At 36.7% G+C, this 24,371-nt stretch overlaps 1 protein-coding gene across 1 annotated transcript in view; it reads left to right on the top strand.

The window, feature by feature from the left end:
- Positions 1-24,162, top strand: part of LOC145996376 (uncharacterized) — a 44,644-nt gene extending 20,482 nt beyond the window's left edge. Inside the window, exons 4-5 of the mRNA XM_083132807.1 lie at positions 1,522-1,643; positions 23,872-24,162. Of these exons, the coding sequence (XP_082988933.1) occupies positions 1,522-1,531 (10 nt within the window). The 3' untranslated portion in view covers positions 1,532-1,643; positions 23,872-24,162. The remainder of the gene's footprint in view (positions 1-1,521; positions 1,644-23,871) is intronic.
- Positions 24,163-24,371: the final 209 nt, after the last annotated feature.

The following is a 24,371-nucleotide window of genomic DNA, read 5'->3' as shown; positions in this document are numbered from 1 at the left end:
TGAGTTTTTTAGTCTGGAGCTGGAGAAGTCTGTACCATTTGTCACTTCGGTGTAAAACCCTTATGTCACTTATCACTTGTTACTTCAAACTGAAAGCTTCCTAAAATTCATCTATTATAACTGCTAGGAAGTTCAAAGAACTTTGTCAATTAAGGGCAAGAAAATATTATCAAACGAACCTTTGCTTCTCACCACCTAAGTTCCCATGGTGTTCTTTGCGAATATCCATCCTCCAGTTTTGCAGTTCCGTCTAATCATCACCCATGTTCTACTTGAATAGCCAGAAGCGGGAGAATGTGAAGCTGCAAATTTATAGATTTTGTGGTATTTTTTCAATACATACGTGTAAAAATTGCATTATTTTGCCATTTAGTATGCATAAATGTATTGAGTGCACCACTTTATATGTTTATAACAACCATCAATGTTTTATGTTGTTATTGCAACTTTAGGCCCTTAGTAATGTTGCTTGCAGATCAATTCACATTTTTCCGACAGCTAGAGTCGTGGACACTCGGGGTTGTAAATATGGCTACATCGGGAGCCAGTGAGATCGTTACAGCCGTGACAGCTTTCCAATGCTCTTAAAGAAATAGAGTACAACTGAAGCTGAAATTACATATGAGAGTCTTGATTCATAGTGGCATGCTACGATGCACAGATTGTAGTTTTACCATTTACTTTGACTTATAACCTTCAGTAGATAGGTTTTGCCAGGACGGCAGCAATGAATGTGCCTTTCCTTTACAACTACACCTGATATTTCAATTCTGTTTATTTGTATATGACATATTCATTACATTCTCAAACCACGAAACAATCCATTCATTGCTACTGTTATCAAAATGGTATTTAGAGCCTTCCTGATGGCATAGTGGTAGTGTCATTGCCTTGTAATCCATGGGTCCCAGGTTCAATACCTGGTGGAGGCACATAGTGATTCAGATCCCACTTTAAACTAGTCCCGATTAGCCTTACTGTGCATAAAGCGGACTTAAAAACACCAATTTAATAAGTAATGGCATTTGAAAATGTTGATCTTTTCCCTCCGAGTATTATTGGACAGATCTTATATATGTTTTATTTGCTCTTCAATACAATTTTTCTAAAATAATGCCCCCCTTTTATTAGAATTTGGAGGTGGGCATTACAGGTTTTCAGAATTGGGTCTTTTCTTGTGCTTCACTATAAACTTGTTCCATCCAGCATCTGTAAGGACGATACTAGAAGCGATTTTCAAGAATATTTTCCATAAGATGGCAAACCTTTTCTCCTTATACTCCCCCTCCCCCCCGAAGAAGGATCAGTCTGTTTTCAACATAACCTCGCATGGTAGTAGGAATATACCACTGTTACATTCTATATTTGTCATTCAGTTTGGTCTATTGTGGTGCCCACAAGGGTATGTTGAGTACTTTTTTTTTTTTTGTAAAATTCCAATTTTTTTTCTTCCTTTAATTTTGTAAAGGTGCTACACTTTAAAATCTGTTCTCTACTTACCATGATTCTGTTTCTTTGCAGAGGTGGATGATCCTTCTGTTTGCTTAACCTCTCTCTCATGTGTTAAGAAACCTGCCATAGAGTACCTATTAGAATACTTGGCTAGATCACCAAAATAGGAGAACCGGGAATTTTGAGAACAGGTGAGTGATTAAAAATTACACTATCTAAAAATTCATGACACATATTCACATTGTTTTTCTGTTTCTTCAATATATAGTTCACTTACACTAAAAACATTTATCCGAATATAATGGGACTGCTTCCATAACAAAATTGCAGATAATCTAGAATGTATTACCGTATTTACACATGTATAATACGCACCCTCGTTTTTGATGGAGAAAAGAAAAAAAAAATATATCTCGTATATAATGCGCAGTACAATTCAGGTCCCAGAAATGGGTTTCTTAGTGTCGGACTAACATTTACGTATTTCATTTAAAATTAATCAGTAGATCATAAAAACAAGCTTTTCCTTGCTTTCGTAACTGCTGCGTTCACCACGCGACCTTGAATTTCCAGATGTTAGGCTTTTCATAGAAGAGGGAGCAAAGTCTTCAACCACCCGTTCAAGGTCGCAGTGCATGATGCTTACAATAGATGGATGACATCAACGCAGCATGAACTTGCACCAAGCGGGAGGGTGAAACATGCATCGCTGCCAATTGTTTGCGAATGGGTTCGTGAGGCATGGAACTCCATCTCCCTGGAAATGGTGATCAAAAGTTTTAAGGTAACGGGAATATCGAACAAGATGGATGGAAGTGAGGACATTTCAAACAGCTTGTATTAGTAACTGGGAGTGAATGACGAAATTAAGTGTAAATGTTATTTATTTATTTACGTGAGTCAATCTGCAATAGTGGTGGCCGCGGTGGCTCAGTCGGTAACGCGTCTGACTACCATGCTAAAGGTCCCGGGTTCGATCCCCGGCCGGTTCAAATCCGGGAACTTTTCTAACGGTGGAAGCGGCCCCGGCGCCCACCCAGCGTCGAATAACATGGGTACCTGGGGGAAACCCTGTGGGGTAAAGGCGGTCAGGGGCGTGATGTTGATCACATCACCCCCACTCACGACCGGATCAAGAAAGTGTGGGGCATTACCCCCACACCCCCTATACGCCTTCATGGCGTGGTGCTATGCACAGGGGAACACTTTACCTTTTTATCTGCAATAGTGCAGTAAATATACAGTAGTTATTTCTATTTAGTAAGTGTTGACGTAATTATTTTACCTTCATATTTGTTAGTCAACTCTCGATACAAGGACCTTTCACAGTTCCCGGGAAAAAGGTAGTTATTTCGAAGGGGTCATTATTGGAATTTGCACCAATAACTATTATTGGGAGATAATCGGGCAGAATGAATGTTGGATTTAATACGGGTCTACTAGAGCATTGTCTGTTCCAAGATGAACTGGTAAGATCAGATCTCTCGGAAGATCTTACCTTTCTAGGCACCAAAAAAAAAAAAGTGCAGCTGTAAATTTCGTTCTGGTTCCCCTGTGTAAAATACATTGTAAAAATGTCACGTTTTCCTTCCTTCAACCAACTTCTAATTCACCCCCTCCCCCATTCCAGGGAGCAGTCCTTCCTCTTCCACGACCTGCATTGTAAGCCAGCCTGAAAAAGGAAACAGGCAGCTTGCGATCTGTTTGCACCCAATGCATATTCTAAGACACATTGAACAGTGTAGCACTCGATAATCATTTTGGTTTGGAATTTTATTTCACTAAAGTGAAACTGTATATTTAGTCCCGATTAGCCCAAAAGCATAAAATGAACTCAAAGCAAGCTTTATGAAACCTGCCCATTTTCAGATATCAAAATGGGAGATCGTTATTTACTCACGTTAATCGACGATAATGGGTGTCAGCTTATACATTGAGCACTTTTTTTTAAAATCGTTCTCAGCTTACACATTGAACACCCCCCACCCCCTCCCCATGAATGGTTCTAAAGATAAGCGACGATTATATTGTGTGCATTTCCTTGCTCTGAGTGTTCAGGAAGTTTATCCTTGTGTCAGATGCAAAATAAAATTTACAGTTTTGTTTATCAGACGGTGCAGAACATGAAGTTGTTTTAACTCTTGTTTTTCTTTCTGAAGATCGAATTTCGTTATCGTCAAATCAAAACAGCTTTGCAAGGTTCAAAACAATGACTTTTGCCTTCGCGCTGGATGAGTCATTGCAGTTATCGGCAAGCGACAACTTCGCAGACACTAAACAAAACACTGGCGCCAGTTGCAGCGTAAAAACAAGGCGACCGGCTGGAAGTTCGAGCAACAGGTGGCATATTCGCGGATCCCACTCAGTTCAGCATAGGAGGAACAATTCTTGCTTCTGATTGGTCGACTTGGCGGAAGTGCCCTACAACTTGTCTTCTGCTGGTATTTTGAAAGCAAGACACGTATTCTGCAGCCACACGATGTATATGTTGAAAATGTAGCCTAATGAGAATTGTAAAATGTACACTATTTTCTAAAAATTTAATGAAAATGCGTATTTTTATTCTGATGGTACGTTCCTCGGAAGGTAACTGTAGCTAGTAGAAAATAAAATCCATTCATTTAAATCGTAAAATGAATCTTTAAATATTCCAACTTAGTGAAGCTTTGTAAGCAAAATAATTCTTGTACGTCCTTTGATTTGCATTTCATTTTTCTATCTGCGAGAAAGCAACAAAAATATACTTGGAATATTTTATCAATGAGTAGTACGGTAAATTACTGGAATAATGCCTGCTTCTGGCAAATTTGAATATTTTTCAATTCCCATGCCAAGACACCTAAATGAAATCAACTGATTACAAGTTTCAATGTAAATCGTGAGATGGTACATAATTATTTGTACATTTTTAAAAATCAGCGGCTTCAAAATATTTATAGAAACCTTGTATAAAAATGTTCCTAAAATTTAATGAAGTTTATTTAGTGAATTCTTATTCACAATTTGTACACAATGGATAAAAACTATCAAATGCAAATGTGAGCATAACTCGTAAGTTGTATGTTTCATTTGTAGGAGAAATCTTACACATGCATCTGACTACTTATATTTCTCCTTGAAAGTGATATATGTGAAACAACAAATTCAAAATGAATAAAAAATGAGCCAAAGATGCTAGTTAATTTAAAATCTTTTCTTGGTAATATATGAGAAAGATCAGCCTCTTAGACATATGAGCATGTCGGTACTACTTTACTATACCGGAGACACCTATCAATGATTTATTTCGCAATTTTTTACATTGCTAACGTACTATTCTGCATTGCGGAACATTTCTTTAGGTGAAATAATGAATTTGTAATGAAAATAATGTATATTTCTTACATCAACCAGTACTTACTGTTGTCCAAAAATTCACGAAAGCCCCACGAACCATCACGGGGACAAGGTATGCCTACTAGGTTAGGTTAGGTTCCATTAGCACTCCTTTCGTTCAATTTAGCATATACGGACAATACTAGAGCGTATTGTGCTCTCGTGCAGAGAGCAAATGGCAGCAGCAGCAATAGCGCGTCGGAAATAGATTTTCGTAGAAAACCACATGCATTCGCATTAAAATGTATCAAAACTACATTCCCGAACATCAACAACGCTACAGAAAATGATTTGCGTAAGTACTTTCTCCTGTAAATTTGAAGAAATCCGTCTCCGGTATAGTAAAGTGTTACCATTTTATGCTCAGACAGGCTAATTGGCACTGAAATTCCCGTTCCTTTTTGAATCTTTAAGTACTAGTGTGCAATGTATCTAGTACATTGAATTGTTGTTTTAAGTCCACTTTATTCACAGTAAGGCTAATCGGATCGGGACTGGACCAACAGTTTAAAGTGGAATCCGAACCACTATGTGCCTCCACCGGGTATCGAAATCGGGACCCCTTTAGGTGGCGATGCTACCACTGCACCATCAGGAAGGCCCTGTACCTAGCAGGAATCTTACCTGAGACCATTTGATTAATACATGTATTTATTGATTTGGTGTTTTAAGTCCACTTTATTCACAGTAAGGCTAATTACTGGACCTACAGTTTAAAGTGGAATCCGAATCACTTGTGCCTCCACCGGGTATCAAACCTGGGACCCCTTGATTACAAGGCAACGACGCTACCACCGTGCCATCGGGGAGGCCACACATATCTATTATTTGTCCTAAGTATGACATATGTTTGCAAACACAAACATTATTTATTTCATGTTATCAGTTGTTTGAAGATGTAAACAAAAATAATTATGGTTTCCAACATGAAATAATAGCCTGCCCAAATATCAAGTTATGCACATAGGACGTATCACAAGTATATTTTACACAGAAAAACCTACACTAGGTATACCTTTCAGTCTTCCATCACATGACATGCTTGTAAATAATCAAGTAGTGTTATTTATTTTTTGATAATTTGTCAATCATTTTTCTGATATTCTTAATTTTGCTCTTTAAATTGTTGACAATTTCAGTGTAAAATGGCTATCCATGCTGTATCTAAAATTTTCTCAGTAAATAAATAAATATGTATTAAATAGCATTTCCCACACAATTGTAAACAAATTTAACATTTCAACTAGATTAAAACGGCCTCCACAATGGCACAGTGGTAGCGTTGTTGCCTTGTAATCAAAGGATCCCGGGTTTGATACCTGATGGAGGCACATAGTGCTTCGGATCACACTTTAAACTGTAGGTCCAGTACAAATTAGCTGTACTGTGCATAAATGGACTTAAAACACAAAATCATAGATTAAAACAGAACAGTCATATTTCAACAACTTGAATATTATCTCTGCCTCTTTAGGTTGAATATTGTTATGTGAGGACTCAGTCTGCTTTTCCTTTAAAAGTAGACCATGTCCCGGTATAAAAGTACAGTTCAATTTTTCTTTATATATTTATGCATATGTAAAATTGCAAGTTCAAGAAGTGGCAGAGGTACAGACGGAAATGACCTATGTGACAGACGAAAGATTATTGCAAGATATCTAAGTTTATTAGGTAATTTGAGTTTGAAACTCTCATACAACTAACAATTTCTGGTAGGTTACTATATCTTGTAACATTTGTGACTTGTGTTTGTAGATGTATTTCAAGTCTGAGTATGTGAAATAGCAAATGTAAATTATGTACCTTAAATTATTTTAAATGGATATAAACCATTTAATTGAATTAGACTTGTTGGATAAGTTTGAATCCCATGGGACTCTTTGTATTGTTAATATATTTGTGTGGATGGTGAGAGGCGGTAATACGTAACGTTGAAATAGAGAAAACATCTTCTTGTATATCCCTGAATTTTTTGAAAGTTTTTCTTGAAAACTGGCAATTGTAATTGAATTTTGTCAAGTTCCTAGACTAAATGTAAATGTATCCATGTTATAGCTTGTTAATTATTTATTTTTGTTACTTGCTCAACATACCAGTGACCATTACCTTACATACCAAGATTGAGAATGGTTTCTCCAGAGTGTCTGACATGCCACTGTTGATTTCTATTTTGCAACTGCAACTATATAATTTCAGAATGTCCACAAGTACTGGAGGATTATTACCTTTGCATTTCATAAATTTTTGTTTGTGAATAAAAAAAACTGATTTGGAGTCTTATACAGAATCTATTTGGTGAACAAATAATACCATGGAAAGAAGCATGCTAACGGTAACGAATGTTAATATTCAAATATCCTGCTTCATAGATGTGAACTTAGAAATGATTCTTATCTTTGTTAAAAATGATTGATTTTAATGTGATACTTCAAGTGGTTCTGCTGTCTTCACTATATTTTATTTTTTACACTTGTTCATTAACTGAAAAACTCCCACCTAAAGTTTAAAAAAGATAATAGCAAAGAAAATGATTTTTTTCGATGGTATAATGTGTGTGTTAATGATGAACATCTTGAAAATACTAAGCCATGCAGAAAAGGCATGAGGATGGAGAGCACAGAAGATTTTATATAAAGAAACTTCAAAAGATAACAAACTGTACAGACCAATAAACTTCATTATACATTCTTCATATATTTACATATGACTTAATTTAGCCTCTTCATGAAGCAAAGTTAAGTCGACTCATGATCTCACCACCAAACGTTCCAGTCAAGTGGTCAGGAGTGGCATGTTGAATTGTTTCTACATGTAACCACTGACTTTAGTGTTTGTATGTGCCTATGTTTCAGAGACTGGTTCTGTCTCACTCTTACATGGGACAAGATGGAAGCAAATACAGTACACTACCCAGAAAACGGGAGCAGAACCAGTTTCTGAAACATTGGTACATATGGAAACTAAAGAGACACTTCACACTAAAATGAAGTGTCACTTGGAATGAATAACAACAATTCACACTGATCCACTGCACAAGCCACCATTGGATTGTCTCATCCTCAATTGACACATGTTGCTTCAGTGTAAAAAATATCTCTAAAAAAACAAGCAATGCAAAGTCCCAACCAACTTTGTCTTGGTTGTTTTTATGGTGTTAATATTTGATGTAAAAAACAACCTTTTTGAAATAAATTCCCCATACCCGTCCGTAGCTTCCATCACAAGGAACAATGCCTCGCCATTCTGAATGCCCTTCTCCACAGGGCAGTAACCTAAAAGCCAACAGTGCCCATCTCAAAGCACATCATCTCCCAGTCGTGAATACTCGCCCACACGGTTGACACACACACACAGAAAGTTGGTATCTATATTTATTTTCTACATCTCCTGCAAACCAGTAGAAACATGCATGCCTTGTCCAGGTTTGAAAGTCAGCATCCCTGGTTTTACAGTGCAGAAGAGAAGAAACAGCATGCCAAATACAATTTGCTGGTATTACAAACCTATGTATTGTTTAACTGCTTGCTCTTTTAATGCACTGATTTCTAGTGCTGCTTGTAGACAAACCTTCATGACCAGTGCTTTAAGTGGTTTCAGTCAATAGCCAGAATGTCAACCACAAATGAATCAACATGAGTACTACTACTAATGATGACAATAATAATGGTGATTGGTATTGTTATTATTATTGCATACAAAGTAAATATAAACACAAACTATCACATCTGTTATTTCAGAAAATTTAAGTTGTCATTTGGATTATAAAAGACAGCACTTGCCCATTGGTAATATTTGTTCCAAAATTTCCACACTGCTTACTGACGAGAGACAAATTTAGTATCTATTGTTTGCAAAAAATAATGTAACAATGGACAGACTTTTGTAGTGTAGTAAATAAATAAAATGGATGACTGGCAGGAACTGAGTTCTGGCACAAAAGTGATTTACCAAAATGGAGTTCCAGCTCACTTTAAGCCCTGTTCATGACATGGCATTGTAAAGGACTTTCTAGATTTGTACGCATCCATCATTGGTTTCAAATTTGATGCATTATGCTTAAGTAAGAAAAGCACATGTTTCTGTAACTCAATACAAAAGAGGAGCATTTGCACTACTTTCGTTTACAACCTAACAAGACTGTTGCATGGGTGTATTTAATCCAGGATCACTTATGTCTATAATTGTTACAAGTGCTCAAAGTGGCGGGTAACATGGAAAAAATTCCATAAAGCATCTCTCAGTTTGGATAATTTGCACAGGCATCTTCCCACCTACTGCATTGTTTTCCATGTTGGTTCATGCAAGCACCCTCCTATCCCCAAGCATTCCACCAGCCCAGCTATTAATTTCCACTTCAAGCACTGATGATAGGGAGACTCAGGAGGACCACTAGTGGCAAGATATTTTCTATCTTATTTTCCATCAATCTTTGTTTCTATGATTACAATTATTATGAATGGGAATGAACGGCAATTTATAGTAGATTCGATTGCTGAATATATTAGGTGATCACATTTCAAAAGTGTCACTGAAATTCCCAGGTTTGAGTCCCAACCTGTTCATAGATGTTCTTCGTGGGTGTGTCATCATCAATTTCATCCAATAATCACTTATCCTCATCATGATTAGCCAAAATGACACAAGAAGAGAAATTAAATAACAATACAACAATAATTTGAAGGTAATAAAGGGTGTTCCGTATAGGGTGCCGAATTTGAATCGAGTGCTATTGTTTTGTTTTGAGGTTGGCAGACCTGTTCTTACCAATGTTTTGGTATCTGTTGTTATGCAGATTAATGTAGCCTCAATTGTTTTGACTCGTTTGTTGTGGTTACGATATGGAACTCCATGAAAAATTCCCACAACAAGTGATCTCTTTGCACGGTGACCAGGAATGGCCGGCAAGGTCATGTGATCTTACACCCTGTGATTTCTTCTCATGAGGGTTTGTGAAATCACAGGTGTAAGCCAACAAACCACAAACCCTTTTGGAACTGAAGGCAGAAATCATACGGGTGATTGGAGGCATCAGGACAGACATCTGCGAGAGGGTTATCAGTAATTTTGTGGAGCGCATAAATGTATGCACTCAGTAGGGGTGGACATATGCCTGACGTTGTTTTTCATACATAAATGGGAGATGTTACTGCTTACATATATGTATGTTAGATATAACTACTTTCATGATATTTTCCCTATTGTTATTTAATTTTCTAATTCGGCATCCTATACGGAACACATATATATATATGTACACCCAACGGCGAAAGAAACAGTAGGCGAAATGTCCACCACCATTTTCATTCGGTCTGAATTACACAATGTGATGACAATGAATTGAAATAATGACTTCAATAAACAATGCCTGCTTCGAACCAACATAGTTTCATTCCTTAAAACAACACAGGATGTAGAATAAAGAAGTAATGAAAATGGCAGTGGACAATTTGCCTACCATTATCTTTGCCATTGACTGTACATGTAATGTATATGTATCGCTAGTAACAATCTACCAGCTGCGACCACATGCTATATAAGCAAAGAACAAAAAGATGTAGAACTAAGTAAACTTTTCCCCAAAAATATTATAATGTTTAAGAAGAGTGGATGTACATTTTATGCATAAGTGAAAGTCTCACTTCAGGTTGCACTTATTTTTGGTTGTTTTTTATTTTTGTTAGTAGTGTGAATTGGAATAGGGGCATGGGGAATTAATTATTTTATTGGGTTATATTTATCAAAGTGCGAACATAAGAAATTTTAAGGTGACAAAAATAAGCATTTTAAGTTAGATATACACTTATACTAAAATTCTAACACACATAGACACAGTCACCAAAGCAGCTGAAATGTTAACATTTCATCCACCCCTTGACAAATGACCATCCTAATTAACACACCCAAAGAACACAAGACGGAACCCTTTAACTGGTTTATTGGACTTCGCATACATGACCCCCTGTAGTTTATCTTTATTTCCTGATTTGGTTTCACTTTGTTTATTTTACGTCACTTTTATCTGCAACTTTGGCTAATCACGAAGGTGAAGATGAATGATGATAAGATGAGAGCGATGAAGGGATCATCACAAACACATATGGATGATACAAAAACAAACTCCTGGAAACTCATACCTGTTATCACATATTGTGAAGTTTAATTGTTTGGTTTGCAATAACAAATTTCTTCACTCGACAAATGCATACCAAATGAAATTAAAAAGATGATAATGAATATATAATAAAAAGTATAATACTACATCTCCTCATTTTAAGAAATAACAAATTTTGTCAAGTAGACCAGGAGGGACTCCCAGCTGTTCCGGGAGCAAGCCTATTCATCTCATGACACATTATCATTGTTTTCACACTCAATGTGTTAAACACCAAACCATTACACCAGGTTAGCATACACTAACCTTGGGTATATGGAGTGTTCACCACTGCTGTTTAAATCAGAAGTTTATTGAAAATTAAAGTTCTTGTCTTTGTTAATTTAAAAATATTGACTGGATTTAATGAGATCTGTCAAATGTAGTTCTTTTATAAATATATTTGGAAATAGATTAGCTTTTCCAATGGTAACACTTATAATAATCTTGTAACTAGCTAAAAATAAATTGTATGACTGCTTTTTTATTTGCACAATTTATGACATCGTTTGTAAACAAAATACCACTCTTGTTCTAATGTTAGTTTGGTATGATATATTTAACCATAATATTCAAAATTAAGAGCATGCCTAATTTAGAAATTTAAACCAGACTTGAATACCACTGTTAAAACAGATAATGGATAGAACTGGTTTGTGTGTAATAAATATATCCTTTGCGGCAGTTTATCTGGCAATGGCTATGGTAACATGAATGGACTGCTGTTTAAACCTTCATCCTATTTTATACTTTGTACTTTATATTTCCTACCACCTAGGTGGCTATGAATGGTGAGCAGTCAAATCACAGCCTCGCTACCAAAATTTCCTTGCTCGAGATCTAGCCTGCAGATGGAAGTTACTTTGTATTCCTTAATCTATTTCATGTGATCACCATTTCATCTTCACCACTATTAGCCAAAAGCGACAGAAAATCATTATCAAGTGAGAAAAATAAAACTACAATGCATTTATGTTCTCTATCTGTATTGTGACTGTGACCAATAAATGTTAAATACAGAAATACGCAATGAACACACATTAAGAAACAATCATGTTTTATATTTGTTGAGAATTGTAAGGAAGAATTCCTGGCTTCACAGCCCACAGTGGAAGAAACAACTCGCCTAATGGGATTTGGTAGTGCACCATTAAACTTAAAACTCTTATTTTGCACCATTTCATGGTGTTTCACATTGTAGACATGCACACAACATGAATGGGCATTGCCTATGCATAATAATATAATAACATTTTTTAGTGGTTTTCATTTTTCCTGCAATGTTTTGTCTGGTTTCCCAGAACTTTTTCAAGCTTACATCAAAATTAAATAAACACACACACATGGCTAGCCATTCTACACTTCTACATAGTGTGCTACACTGTGTATCAGAAGAACTTTCCATGTACAATGTTTTCACATCAAAACACAACAGTGATGTTTGTTTGTTTTACTTAGAAATAAATTTTTTAGTGGTTTTTATTTTTCCTGCAATGTTTCGTCTGGTTTCCCAGAACGTTTTCAAGCTTACATCAAAATTAAATAAACACACACACATGGCTAGCCATTCTACACTTCTACATAGTGAGCTACACTGTGTATCAGAAGAACTTTCCATGTACAATTTTTTCACATCAAAACACAACAGTGATGTTTATTTTTTTTACTTAGAATTAAATAAGAAAGCTCCCCACACGCATGCATGAACTGAAGCTAAAACCATGGTACTAATCTGATATTCCCCGGACAGATTTCTTCATTTTTACACAAGAAACTACTTACAGTAATAAGTTCCTGTAGCATTGTCTAACATCTGGAAGGTGTTTTGTGTGATGTAATGGATTTCTTCAAATTTAAAAGTTTTGGGGCTCATTTGGGGGCAGGTGACTCCGGCCAATTTCTAACATGCCTTTAACAGAGACTCTATAGATAAAGCCAGGGAGCCGGAGTGGAGGCGAGGCCGCATTAGGGGTTGGGGGCGGTAGGTCAATTACCCCAGGGGCAGAGCCCGGAATCTGTGGGAAATTTGGACTCAAAAATTTCAAACAAAAATAATTTTTTAGTTTAAATTTCCCACCGATTCCGGGACGAAAAACATATATACACCTTAAAGAATGTTCCGCGAAGCAGATAGGTAAGTACAAATGTCAAAAATTGACAAAACGAAGGAGTTATAGGTGTCCGGGGAATATCAGATTTTACCAAAACTGCCTATCAGTTAAACAGGCATATACTGAACAAATTAGCAAATTGCTTTTTCCAAACTTGAAGCTTACTTCTGCACACATTTCGGTACTACTTTACTATACCGGAGACACCTATCAATGATTTATTTCGCAATTTTTTACATTGCAGAACATTTCTTTAGATGAAATAATGGATTTCTACGAAAATAATGTCTATTTCTTACATACAATAGCCTCACGAACCATCACGGGGACGAGGTATGCCTACTAGGTTAGGTTAGGTTCCATTAGCACTCCTTTCATTCAATTTAGCATATACGGACAACATCGGAATTACAAATTCCATGGCATCTTCCACACCCGGCAACAATTTCACGACGCATCCTCGACACGTCATCTTGTAGCAGCAGCAATAGCGCGTATTGTGCTCTTGTGCAGAAAGCAAATGGCGGCAGCAACAATAGAGCATTGGAAATAGATTTTCGTAGAAAACCACATGCATTCGCATTAAAATGGATCAAAACTAGGGTGACCAGACATACTCTTTTTAAGAGTATTATACTCTTTTAGAGGTTCATATACTCTATACTCTCTTCAATTTGCAAAAATCCCCAAATATACTCTTTTCCTTGCTATTTAATTTCATTCATTATTTTACGGGTAAAAATGCCTTAAAATCCACAGAACGGAAAACGTCAAAGATGTCAACAAACTGAAGTATTTACTCCTTGACTCAAGAATTTCCTATGAACAATTTCAAGTGTCATTTTCATATTCCATCAACAAGCAAAACATATTTCAAATTTATTGGAATTTAATGATAATGATTAGGGCTGAGCCGATACCACTTTGAACCGATACCGATAATCTTACCGATTCCCACAGATACAGATACTTGAAAATTGCAATAATTAAAATTTGTTCAAAATATTGGTGTGTAAATATTCTCCTCCAATTATATGCATCAACATACCAAGAAATTTGCTTGAGAATATTCAAGAATTGCATCAGAATATTAAAATATATATATTATGTAGTCACAAAATATAGTTTTTTGTGCAAAATTAGTGTAAAATAAAAAGGAAGTTTTAATTTTGCATAATTTCCAGGATAATTAGACTGTCAAGAAATCGCGCGGAATTTTTGCAGACCCCATGAAAGACCAAAATGCATGCGCACCTTCAACCTATACTCTTTTTGGTCGACAAATATCTGGTCAACCTAATCAAAACTACATTCCCGAACATCAACAACACTACAGAAAATGATTTGTGTAAGTACTTTCTCCTGCAAATTTGAAGAAATCCGTCTCCAATATTCTAAATGGAGTGACCAGGTTTCTAAACTCCACATGTGCATAATCTACCTAACCTGGCCTGTTATATGCATACATGCACTCTCTAGTTAGCATGTATCAAGCTTACGTCAGTTTGCATTTATTTTTGTTTGGGTGACAAGTACTTCTACTTCTGCACACCATGGGTTTGGAAAAAATACCACAAGGTGTTCCGACATTCACTGATACTGCTAATATGTCACTTGACGTAGGTACGAACGTGTACTTAACACATTCCCAAATGCTTTTGTTGTTAGGTTAGACAGGTCAGGTTTAGAGTTATTACCATTAAAAATACTTCTGTAAATACTTCCAATACCTGATAATCATAACAAGATTTGTGGTATTCAGCACTTTCCACTGTCCCATATGTTATTCTCAGAAACTGGTGAAAATAGCTCCACATGCCATCCTCACAACCTGGTGACAGTAGCCTTATATACTATTCTCACCACCTGGTGAAAATAGTCGCGACCTATCTAAATGCATTTTCCACCCTTCTATACAAATTGTTAAAATGATTACAGTCAAAACTTAGACGCATTTTAGTGTAAAAATAGCACGAAAGAAATATTTAAAGGATAAAATTAAAGTTATCAAGGATACTGCTTCGTACTTAACAACGTGTTTTTATTTTCTGTACATTACACCATTACAATATTTCTCTGCTGTACGAAACTAAAATTTAGCAGGTGATAAAGAATTTCATGGTTCACTTCAAATGTCTACGTTTTCGCTTGTGTTGATTTTGTTTAGACTGATATATGCTGCAATTTTTCCAAACAATCACAAACACCTTTTGTCATTATTGTACACTATTAAGTTAAAAATGCATACAGATATCCTTCTCGCTTTGATTTGCTCTTAACTCAACTAGCACTATATTTTGTTATATCACCTGTTTACAGTACGAAAGTGATTTTTTTTTTTGTACACACTACACACAATTTCCACCGTTGTTACATTAATATATAAATTTTTAATGCACACACGCATGTTTGTTGTTTATCAATTCGCATTATCCATTCAATTGTTTTTTTTGTTGGTGTGACGTCACATCCGCAAAATCACCCAATCGGAGACGAGAATCAAATCGCCTATGCTGAACTGAGTGGGATTGGCATATATGCCAACAGGTGGTCAGGGAAAATCCTCGGTATTTCAAAGATAACGCAAATGTCGAAGGCGGAACTTTTATCAGCTGTGTGAAGAAGAAAGAAATGACCCTTTCTTTACATTTTACCTTGCAACAGACAATAATACGGGCAATATTTAAATACAATAGCATTAAAAAAAGAAATAAGTAGGACCTGAATTCTGCAATTATTACATTGCCGTGCAGACCAGTGGCGGAGAATGAGCTGGGAAGGGGGCACTTTTTTTTTGTTCGTTTTCAAGAATGCATCCAGAACTGGTTGCCCATTTTAGAAGTCAAAGGAAAGGAAGAGCGGTCCACTTCCAGCCTCGCCTGCAATCAGCCTGTGTGCACACACGAGCAAGAAAACAATCGGCACCCCCCCCCCCCCTTTAAACGTTTGCTGAGAAGAAAAGAGGGAGAAGTCACGGCCAACGGAACACTTTTGGCAAATATTAGGACATCGGCACAGTCATGAAAATGTATAAAGTGGTAAACGGGAGTTATGATGCACGTAAGATCGAAGTGAACTTTTGCTGAAACCTGGATGAAAATGCACTAAGAGGGTTGACGATCTTTAGTTGGCCTATGTGGCTTTGATTATCTCTAACAGTTTCGCTTCTTTATGAAGTGTTACAGGGAACAAAGAACACATTTTGAATGAAAGCGGTTACCGGAAGTTGTCCACTACAAGGTCGATTTAAAATAACATCCAAGCATATTCGATCTCCTCTCTCGCGTATCTAAGAGCAAACAAAATCACAATGGCAAAACAGCCTGGCATGTTGGGTAGCGGCAGTCGGCTGCAGGGTAACATTGGTGCGCTTGGGAGAGGGGAGGGGAGGGCAGAGGTCAAGTGCTATTGGATATCACTGAAGCGTGGTCAGTGTAGATCAGACCCACTTGGGAGCAGTAGAGTGCTTGTGAAGGGAATGAGTGCGAATAAAATGAGTGCAATAAACATATTTTTCACCCGATCTCTGTTCATGACAGTTTCTAGGCGAAAACAATTTTTTTGGAAGTTATTTCTCCTGTGAAAAATACCGCTTGATACGTCTCCCATGTGATGGGAGACACGCACTTGAATGCTGCCAGAACGGTGCTGCTTTTCTCGATGTCGCAAAACTTTCCAATACTAAGTGAAAACTCGTGGAAAACTGCCATTTTGCTTTTAAAAGTTATTTTTAAAGTTAATATTGCTAAAGAAAGACAATCTGTAGATATATAGGGTAGGTGGGGGTAAAGGTCCGCAGTTTTTACTTTTGATTTTTTGTTGATTTTTGGTCTTAAGTTTTTAATCTCAAAATGTCATAAATGGATACCTTATTTATACAGCTAAAATGAACACCAGTTTTAGAACCTGCAAAGTTAATGGTTTAAAGTAAGAATTTGATTTTATCGACATAAGCAAATTCGGACCTTTGCCCCATAGCATGGGGCAAAAATCCGCAGGTGTACTATGTTGCGGATTCTTGCCCCACACAGCAAGAACAAAATTATTACAATAACTTTTGCTATATTTACTGTATTAAACTGAATTATAATAACCATAGAACATAAAATAGTCTCTCATTTTAAATTGACAAGTAGGTATCCCAAGATTTCAATAACTTTAAAAATTAAACTCAAATAACTTTAGAACAAAAACAAATCACTCAGATCAGTCTTAAAACCTATCATGTCTTTGAATCGAGTAGAACTGCTTTGAATCGGTGTGGACAATTTCCTCACAACATCGTCTTTATGAAAGAACGATCGTTCATCAGTTTTCTTGAATCTCATAGTTTGCGGAGCCCTTTTGTAAAAGACACCGATGTAGCCATCAACGTCAAGTTCAATGATTTTAGACATGTACAAACGGAATGATGATTTAGTTTTTCCATACACTTTCACCACAACGAAGTCACCGGGTAGAAGTTCAGCTGGAATGTTGTCACTTCTGATTCATCGCTGGTTACTACAAATGCAGAATCTTCGCTGCTTTCATGAAGGGAAAATTGGGATTCTGATTCAGACGACGACACAATTTCTTCATCAACTCTTTTCTTCGGGTTATCAGTACTTTGAAAGAGTCTCTTCTTTTATTTTTTTGATTCGTAGACGTTCTTCCCGTGATCTACCGTTCCCTGTCGTAGTGCTTCAAGTTGTTCCTTGTGTGGTGTCGAAGTGAGAAGAGTAGATTTTTGGCCTCTTCCGGTACGTTTTTTTCTAATATTTAATTTCGGGAGTAGAATAATATCATGGGGAGACACTGATGATTGACGAGAACTAGAAGTCCCAGGTGCAAGTTTTTGCAGAGCAGCTCTGTTGCTTGTCCTATCAACGGAAGAGGAAGGGACAGGAGTAGGATTTCCTAGAGCAGCCACGTTGATGGACTCATCATTCCTTGTTTCTACAAGAGCAGACAGAGTTTTCAGGCAGACTATCTTCAAAGCAAATTCTTCCACGCAGGTCAGGATCTTCAAGATCAACAGTATCAATTTCATGTTCTTGTTCTGTTACTGAGGCTGGTAAAAAAATCTTCATCATTAAAAATATTGATATCCAATGGATGAATTCCAGTCACTCGAAATCCTTGAGTAGCTTTTTCTACTGTGGCTGTTTTCTCGAATGCTCGATTAAATATACCTGCTACGTGGTACTCAGTTAATAGCTGACCAGGATTCGATGTGATCCAATTGTCGCATAAATCATCATAATAAGCTTTCAATGGCCTAAAGAAAGCACGATCCAAGGGTTGGGTTCGGTGGCTGCTATGAGGAGGAATACTAACCATGTGTATGTTGTGTTTCTTAGCTGAAGTAATAGCCTGGAGGGAAACATGTGATATGTGATTATCCAAAATAAGCACAACTGGGACTTCTGCAGAGGGGTTAGTGTGTTTTCTAAAATGGTCTAGATAAACTAAAAATGTTTCCACATTCATATAACCAGAATCTGTCACAGCCATTGCAGAACCGATTGGCCCATCTTTCAGAAGAAGCAGATTGTTTCTTTTTCGTGAAAATATGAAAAATGGTGGGACGTGATGTCCTGTAGCACTCATCGCACAAGCAACTGTAATTGTTTTTCCTCTGTCAGCTGACACATTTTTTGACACTTCTCGTTTACCTTTTGGAGCAACATGTTTAGGTAATTTAGTTGGGACGGTTTGGAAGCCACTTTCGTCCATGTTGTAGATGCGGTTTGGAGGAAAGTGGTATTTCTCCAGGATCTGTTTCAAATTTTGAAAATATTGGGTCAATTGTTGCCTGTTGAATCCCATTGTTCTAGCAACACTTGTCTTTCTCGGAGTTCTCAGAGAGAGATGATTCCTCTTCATAAACTCCCTTATCCAGTCTCTGCCAGCTAACTTCGATTCCTTTGAAAAGGAATGCGTGATTCCATTTCTTTCTGCATATTCATAGGCAAGGAAGCATAGAGACTTCAATGTAAGTCCATAGAAACGGGCATCCAAGTCTTTAAGATGTGTCACTATTTCCTTTTCTTGCTCGAACGTGAACACACGTTTGAAACGTCCTAGCGACCCAACTCCGTTGCCAGCTTTCAATCTTTTACGAACTGTTGATTCATCGAACCCAAGAACTCTACCGATTTCTCTTACAGACATGCCATCTGCTTTCATTTGTTGTGCTTGTTGAAAAAGATCATCGGTCAGTGGTCTCACTTCTGCTTTCTTTCTTTTGTAGTTCCTGCAAAGAGAAAATGAGGTTTGTATGAGGACTTCTAGCATTAGAAAATATTCTTTATCAGATATATTATGTACATTTGACAATAATTGAGTATATTCCCACGATTGAATTTTTCCTATTGAATCAAAATTTTGCGATGTTGTTTGATAAATACGCTAAGCTCTATTTTAGTGCTATAATTAATTCAGAAGCTATCAACACAAAATGTTTAATTTTGCTTCCACTTTCACATGATTCGACAAAGCTACAAAGAGAAAAATTTTCAACAATACCGGTACCTAAAAAAGTTCATGAAGTATAATAGATAGCTATGCAATTATAAATTAATACAGAAAGAATTTTTAAAGACAAAAAATATTTAGCAATTCAACATGAAACCTCAACCACAAGACAAAACTTGGCAATAATTTAGTTGGTCGGTCTATAGCCTTGAATTGTTAGCCTTTTTTAGACATTGCTAATACAGTAAATAATCTCACCAGGTTGTTAAACTATCAGCAGTTAAACAAAACAAGTAGACCTAAATAAATGAAGCCATATAGAGAGAAAATAGCGCAGTTTCTGTTTTAGATACGCAATGTTACCACACAAACTCTTTTTACAACCATAATTATTTATATAGATAATGTATATAGATATTAACAATGTAAGGTAGAGCAAATTTTTATGAGGAATTGAATATACGATTTGAAAAATTATACGAATGGGGTAAAAGTCCGCAGCGGACGTTTGCCCCACTCTCTCAGCGGATTTTTACCCCATATCGCCATGTTAAAAAATGCTGCCAATTCCCGCCAAATAACAGCATAGCTTGGTGGACTTCCTCCATTAAATGATTAATAAAGCTTTATACATAAACACACAAATATAGTAATACATGAACCTATAACCACGCCAGTGTCATAGAAGTGGTTTGTTTATTCCAAATTACATCAAACTATACAAAAACGTAACTTACCTCATAGCTGTAAAGGTTTTTGTTCTAGGAACACCACACTTCGTACGTCCGATCTCCTTCACTATACCTCGTGATCTGAACAACAGTGGTGCCAGTTCAATTCAAAGCCTTCGCAAAAAAGCCCTGCGGATCTTTGCCCTCCGCGGATCTTTACCCCCGACTACCCTACATGTTATACGCAGTGACATTTTGACTGTCCGAATTATTTCGTGCATAATATGCACCACAGTTATGGAGGGCAAAAATTTTGGAAAAAAGTGTACATTATACACACGTAAATACGGTATTCATATCCCAGGAGGGGAATAGTGGGCTCGTCGTGTATGACACTCCCCATCGGCATGTCTCCAGCAAGCATTGTTTAACCGGTTAGGGAAAGAGAAATGTAAAGTGGGTGGATAGGGTGCTAACAAGTAGTTCTTAGAGTACATCACATAGTTATTGGATAGCCAGATTATAAATGTTAATCTAATTACATATCTGTTAGGGGAAATGGTATAAATAGTGAACATATTGGATGGACATTTTCAGCGGTCATCTATCCAACCCAATTATGTTAAATCAAGTCATGGGGAAGTCGGGAGAATAGGTGGACTCAAGTAACATAAAGTGGAACCAACTACAGCGTGTCCATAAATATACTGTCATACAGTAAATAAACTTCCAAATACTTTATAATTAAAATGTCCAAAATCTTTAATCATGAATCGCACACGTACATACTGATTCGCACAAGTTAAAAGTTATAATTTGTTGGGTCATGCACACTCGCAGGCAGTGATAAGCAATTTATTTAACACGAGAGTCCACGCACCGCCTTCACAGTTAATAGCAAGACCTCAACTGCCTACCTCAAGCGCGAGGCGCAGCATAACAGATTGTTCTATCTTACAATACAAACTCATAACATAAAATAACACAAGAAAAACTGATAATTTATATAACACATGAATGTTAATTAGCGATAGTAAGCTAAAGTTCAGGTTGGCAACAATTAAAAATGCCAACGTGGAAGTTTTTACATCGCCAAGAACATGAAGCGTGGTTACCCCACTCCTAACATAAACAGCCAATAGGAATACGATATTTTATTGAAAACGAGGGAGAAATACTTTGCTATAATATTACAATGTTAAACTATATAGAAATAACTAAACTGATTTTATCAAATAAATCATATTTGCTCTTGCACATAAAAATGATTAAATAAAGATTTAGTTTATAATGAAGATAAATTACTTCAATCTTTTACATTGTTGAACAAAAATCGATATTAAGAAGAGATGTATTTAACTTGTGCTTAAACAATGAAAACGTTGCATATATTATTTGGGATAATTATTAGCCTATGAATTCTGAATAAATGTTGCAAAAATACGCAAATAATATTATAACATAAGATAAAACATAAATATATACATGAATTATAAAAACAATTAAGTATAAATAATTTAATCCAAGTTCTTAACTTGAAAGTATACGAATAAAATAAATGCCAATATACAAGTGAAATCTGCCTAACATGGCGGTCGTTACAGACTGGATTGCAGAAGTGATGCGAATTTGCAGTTCTTGCAGGTTTTGAGGCAATGGGGGTACATAGACACAATCTTTTATGTAACCCCATAAAAAAAAGTCACAGACCGTCAAGTCAGGCGACCTCGGCGGCCAATTGTAGAAGACATTATCATCATTTCCGGCACGTCCAATCCATCTTCCTGGAAGCCGCTCATTCAGATGTTTCCGAACATGTAAATGCCAGTGAGGAGGTGCTCCATCTTGTTGAAAAATAAATTCATTGCCTTCATTTTCTTCCAATTGTGGAAATAACCATTCAGTGAGCATGTCAAGATAAGCTGGACCTTTCACAGTGGCCTCTCGAAAGAAAAATGGGCCATAGACTTGACGTTTCGATACGGCACAAAAGACATTCACTTTATAGGTCTCTTTCAACTTCCAAAATTGCATGTGGATTCTCACTCCCCCAAATCCTTACATTATGTTTGTTCACTTTTCCACCAACGTGGAATGTTGCCTCATCACTGAAAATTATTTTTCCTGACAGATTTACGTTATCCTCCATTAGTAACATAAAATGTTCAGAGAAATCTAACCGTTTTACAGGGTCATCAGGTTTCAACTTGTGCACTAATTGCAGTTTGTAGGGGTGAAACTTCAGTCGCGTACGCAGGATCTTAGATACAGTGGATTTAGGGATGTTCAACTGCTGGAAAACTGCCATTTTGCTTTTAAAAGTTATTTTTTAAAGTTATTATTGCTAAAGAATGACAATCTGTAGATATATACATGTTATACGCAGTGACATAGGACTACGAACAAATGCCTCCCGCATTGACAGATGGTCTCCCTGAATGGTCTTTCCTTTGATGACATATGCAGCCACGATCCACAAAATCCCGGTACCACTTCAAAATTGACGTGTGTGAAGGAGCCTGATTTTGAAACCTTCGCCTATAAGCACGCTGAACCTTCACCAAACTCTGCGTGTAATGATATTCTGAAACACACCAACTACGTTCTTAAATCTTCTGTAATAACAACACAATTTTAAAGGAAAACATTCACATTTAACCTGCCTGCCTGCTAAATATCCAAAAATGAACCCGCATCGTCCATTGTTGTCAGGAGTCATGCTATTTATTTGAGTTCTTTGTACGAAGTTACTGCTGAGAAACTTGTAAATTTGAGTTGCCAAGAGATTAATTACATCATATGATAAACGTTGAGTTTATAATATACATTGTGGTGTTGTGGGTGATAACCAATAATATTGATAATGATACATTAATTTTAATATGATCTGAGATTTTAACTACATTAGTGTGAATGCTGAGGACTCACTTTTAGTACATTAATTCCGTAATCTCTCTAGGGTTCCGGGTTCGAATCCTGGCCTGGGCATGTGTGTGCTTTGTGCATGTCCATCACTTTAATCATATTACTCGTCGTCATTGTCACGATTAGCCAAAAGTGGCAAAAGTGATGCTAAATAACCAAAATCACATCAACCTACAGACAATCTGATGCTTTTCATGTTAATGCTTAATGATGAAGAGTTGAATTTGATTTTAAACTTTGGGTGCATCAGCACTTGGGCTATTTTGCACCCAACTATGCGGGGTCCAGCCCCTTATCATAATAAAAATAAAACCATGTATGAAAACTAAATTATCCTTGCCTTGGTTAAAAGCTGAGGCTGTAAAAAGGGCACTCGGCACACACAAGGACAGAAACAGGACAACACACAGAATTATACTGGCCATAGAACCAGTCGCCAGAGCCTCATTAGTCTGCAAAAAGCAGTCCAGGGTGTACTATGTGGAAGTGAGGTTGACAATTGGGTGTACTACATGGAAGGTCACCCCTTAATGATGAAGAGGTTTTCTCTGGATATCAACCAGGTGATTTCCAGATAGGCTTCCAAGCTTCAATCCCTGAAAGTGATGTTAGCTCTCGAAAGCTTGGAAACCTATCCGGAAATCACCTGGTTGATATCCAGAGAAAACCTCTTCATCATTCGATGCCAGGAAAGCTTCAAGAGTTACTAATTGCATTCTCATTACAGAACATGACACGCCAGTAGACGTTGAAGAGGTGAATAGACAGCTGACAGAGAGAGATTACAACTTCTGGGATGCTTTGGAGTCATCCAGGTGGTTGGCTGTCGAGGGTTTAGATTGAATTTTATTTGTGATGAACCGAGTGCTTAAGATATGAAACAGATGTTCTCAATTATAGTTTTAAGTAGCTTCAAATTTAAGATAGTGATCTGTTTTTGTTTACAGTGTAATGAGGATAATATTGTATGTGTTGTCTGTTTGTATATTTTTCATTTGAATAAATGCCATTTGTTAAATAGAAAGTATTGTTTTAATTAACTGAAGATTTATTTATTTATTAGTTTGCTTCCAACAGAGAGAATCTCCAATTACAGGAAAGCTTACATATATTATATACAAATAATAAACATGTAATAGTATACTGCATATAAACACACACACACACACCCATTTATACACACAAGATAATAAGAAGTACTGCAGGAAAGGAACATATATGTACATC

The sequence above is a fragment of the Lepisma saccharinum genome, chromosome 12, assembly GCF_977018435.1.
Source record: "Lepisma saccharinum chromosome 12, izLepSacc3.1, whole genome shotgun sequence".
NCBI lineage: Eukaryota > Metazoa > Arthropoda > Insecta > Zygentoma > Lepismatidae > Lepisma > Lepisma saccharinum.
This window is presented reverse-complemented; position numbering and strand designations above follow the sequence as displayed.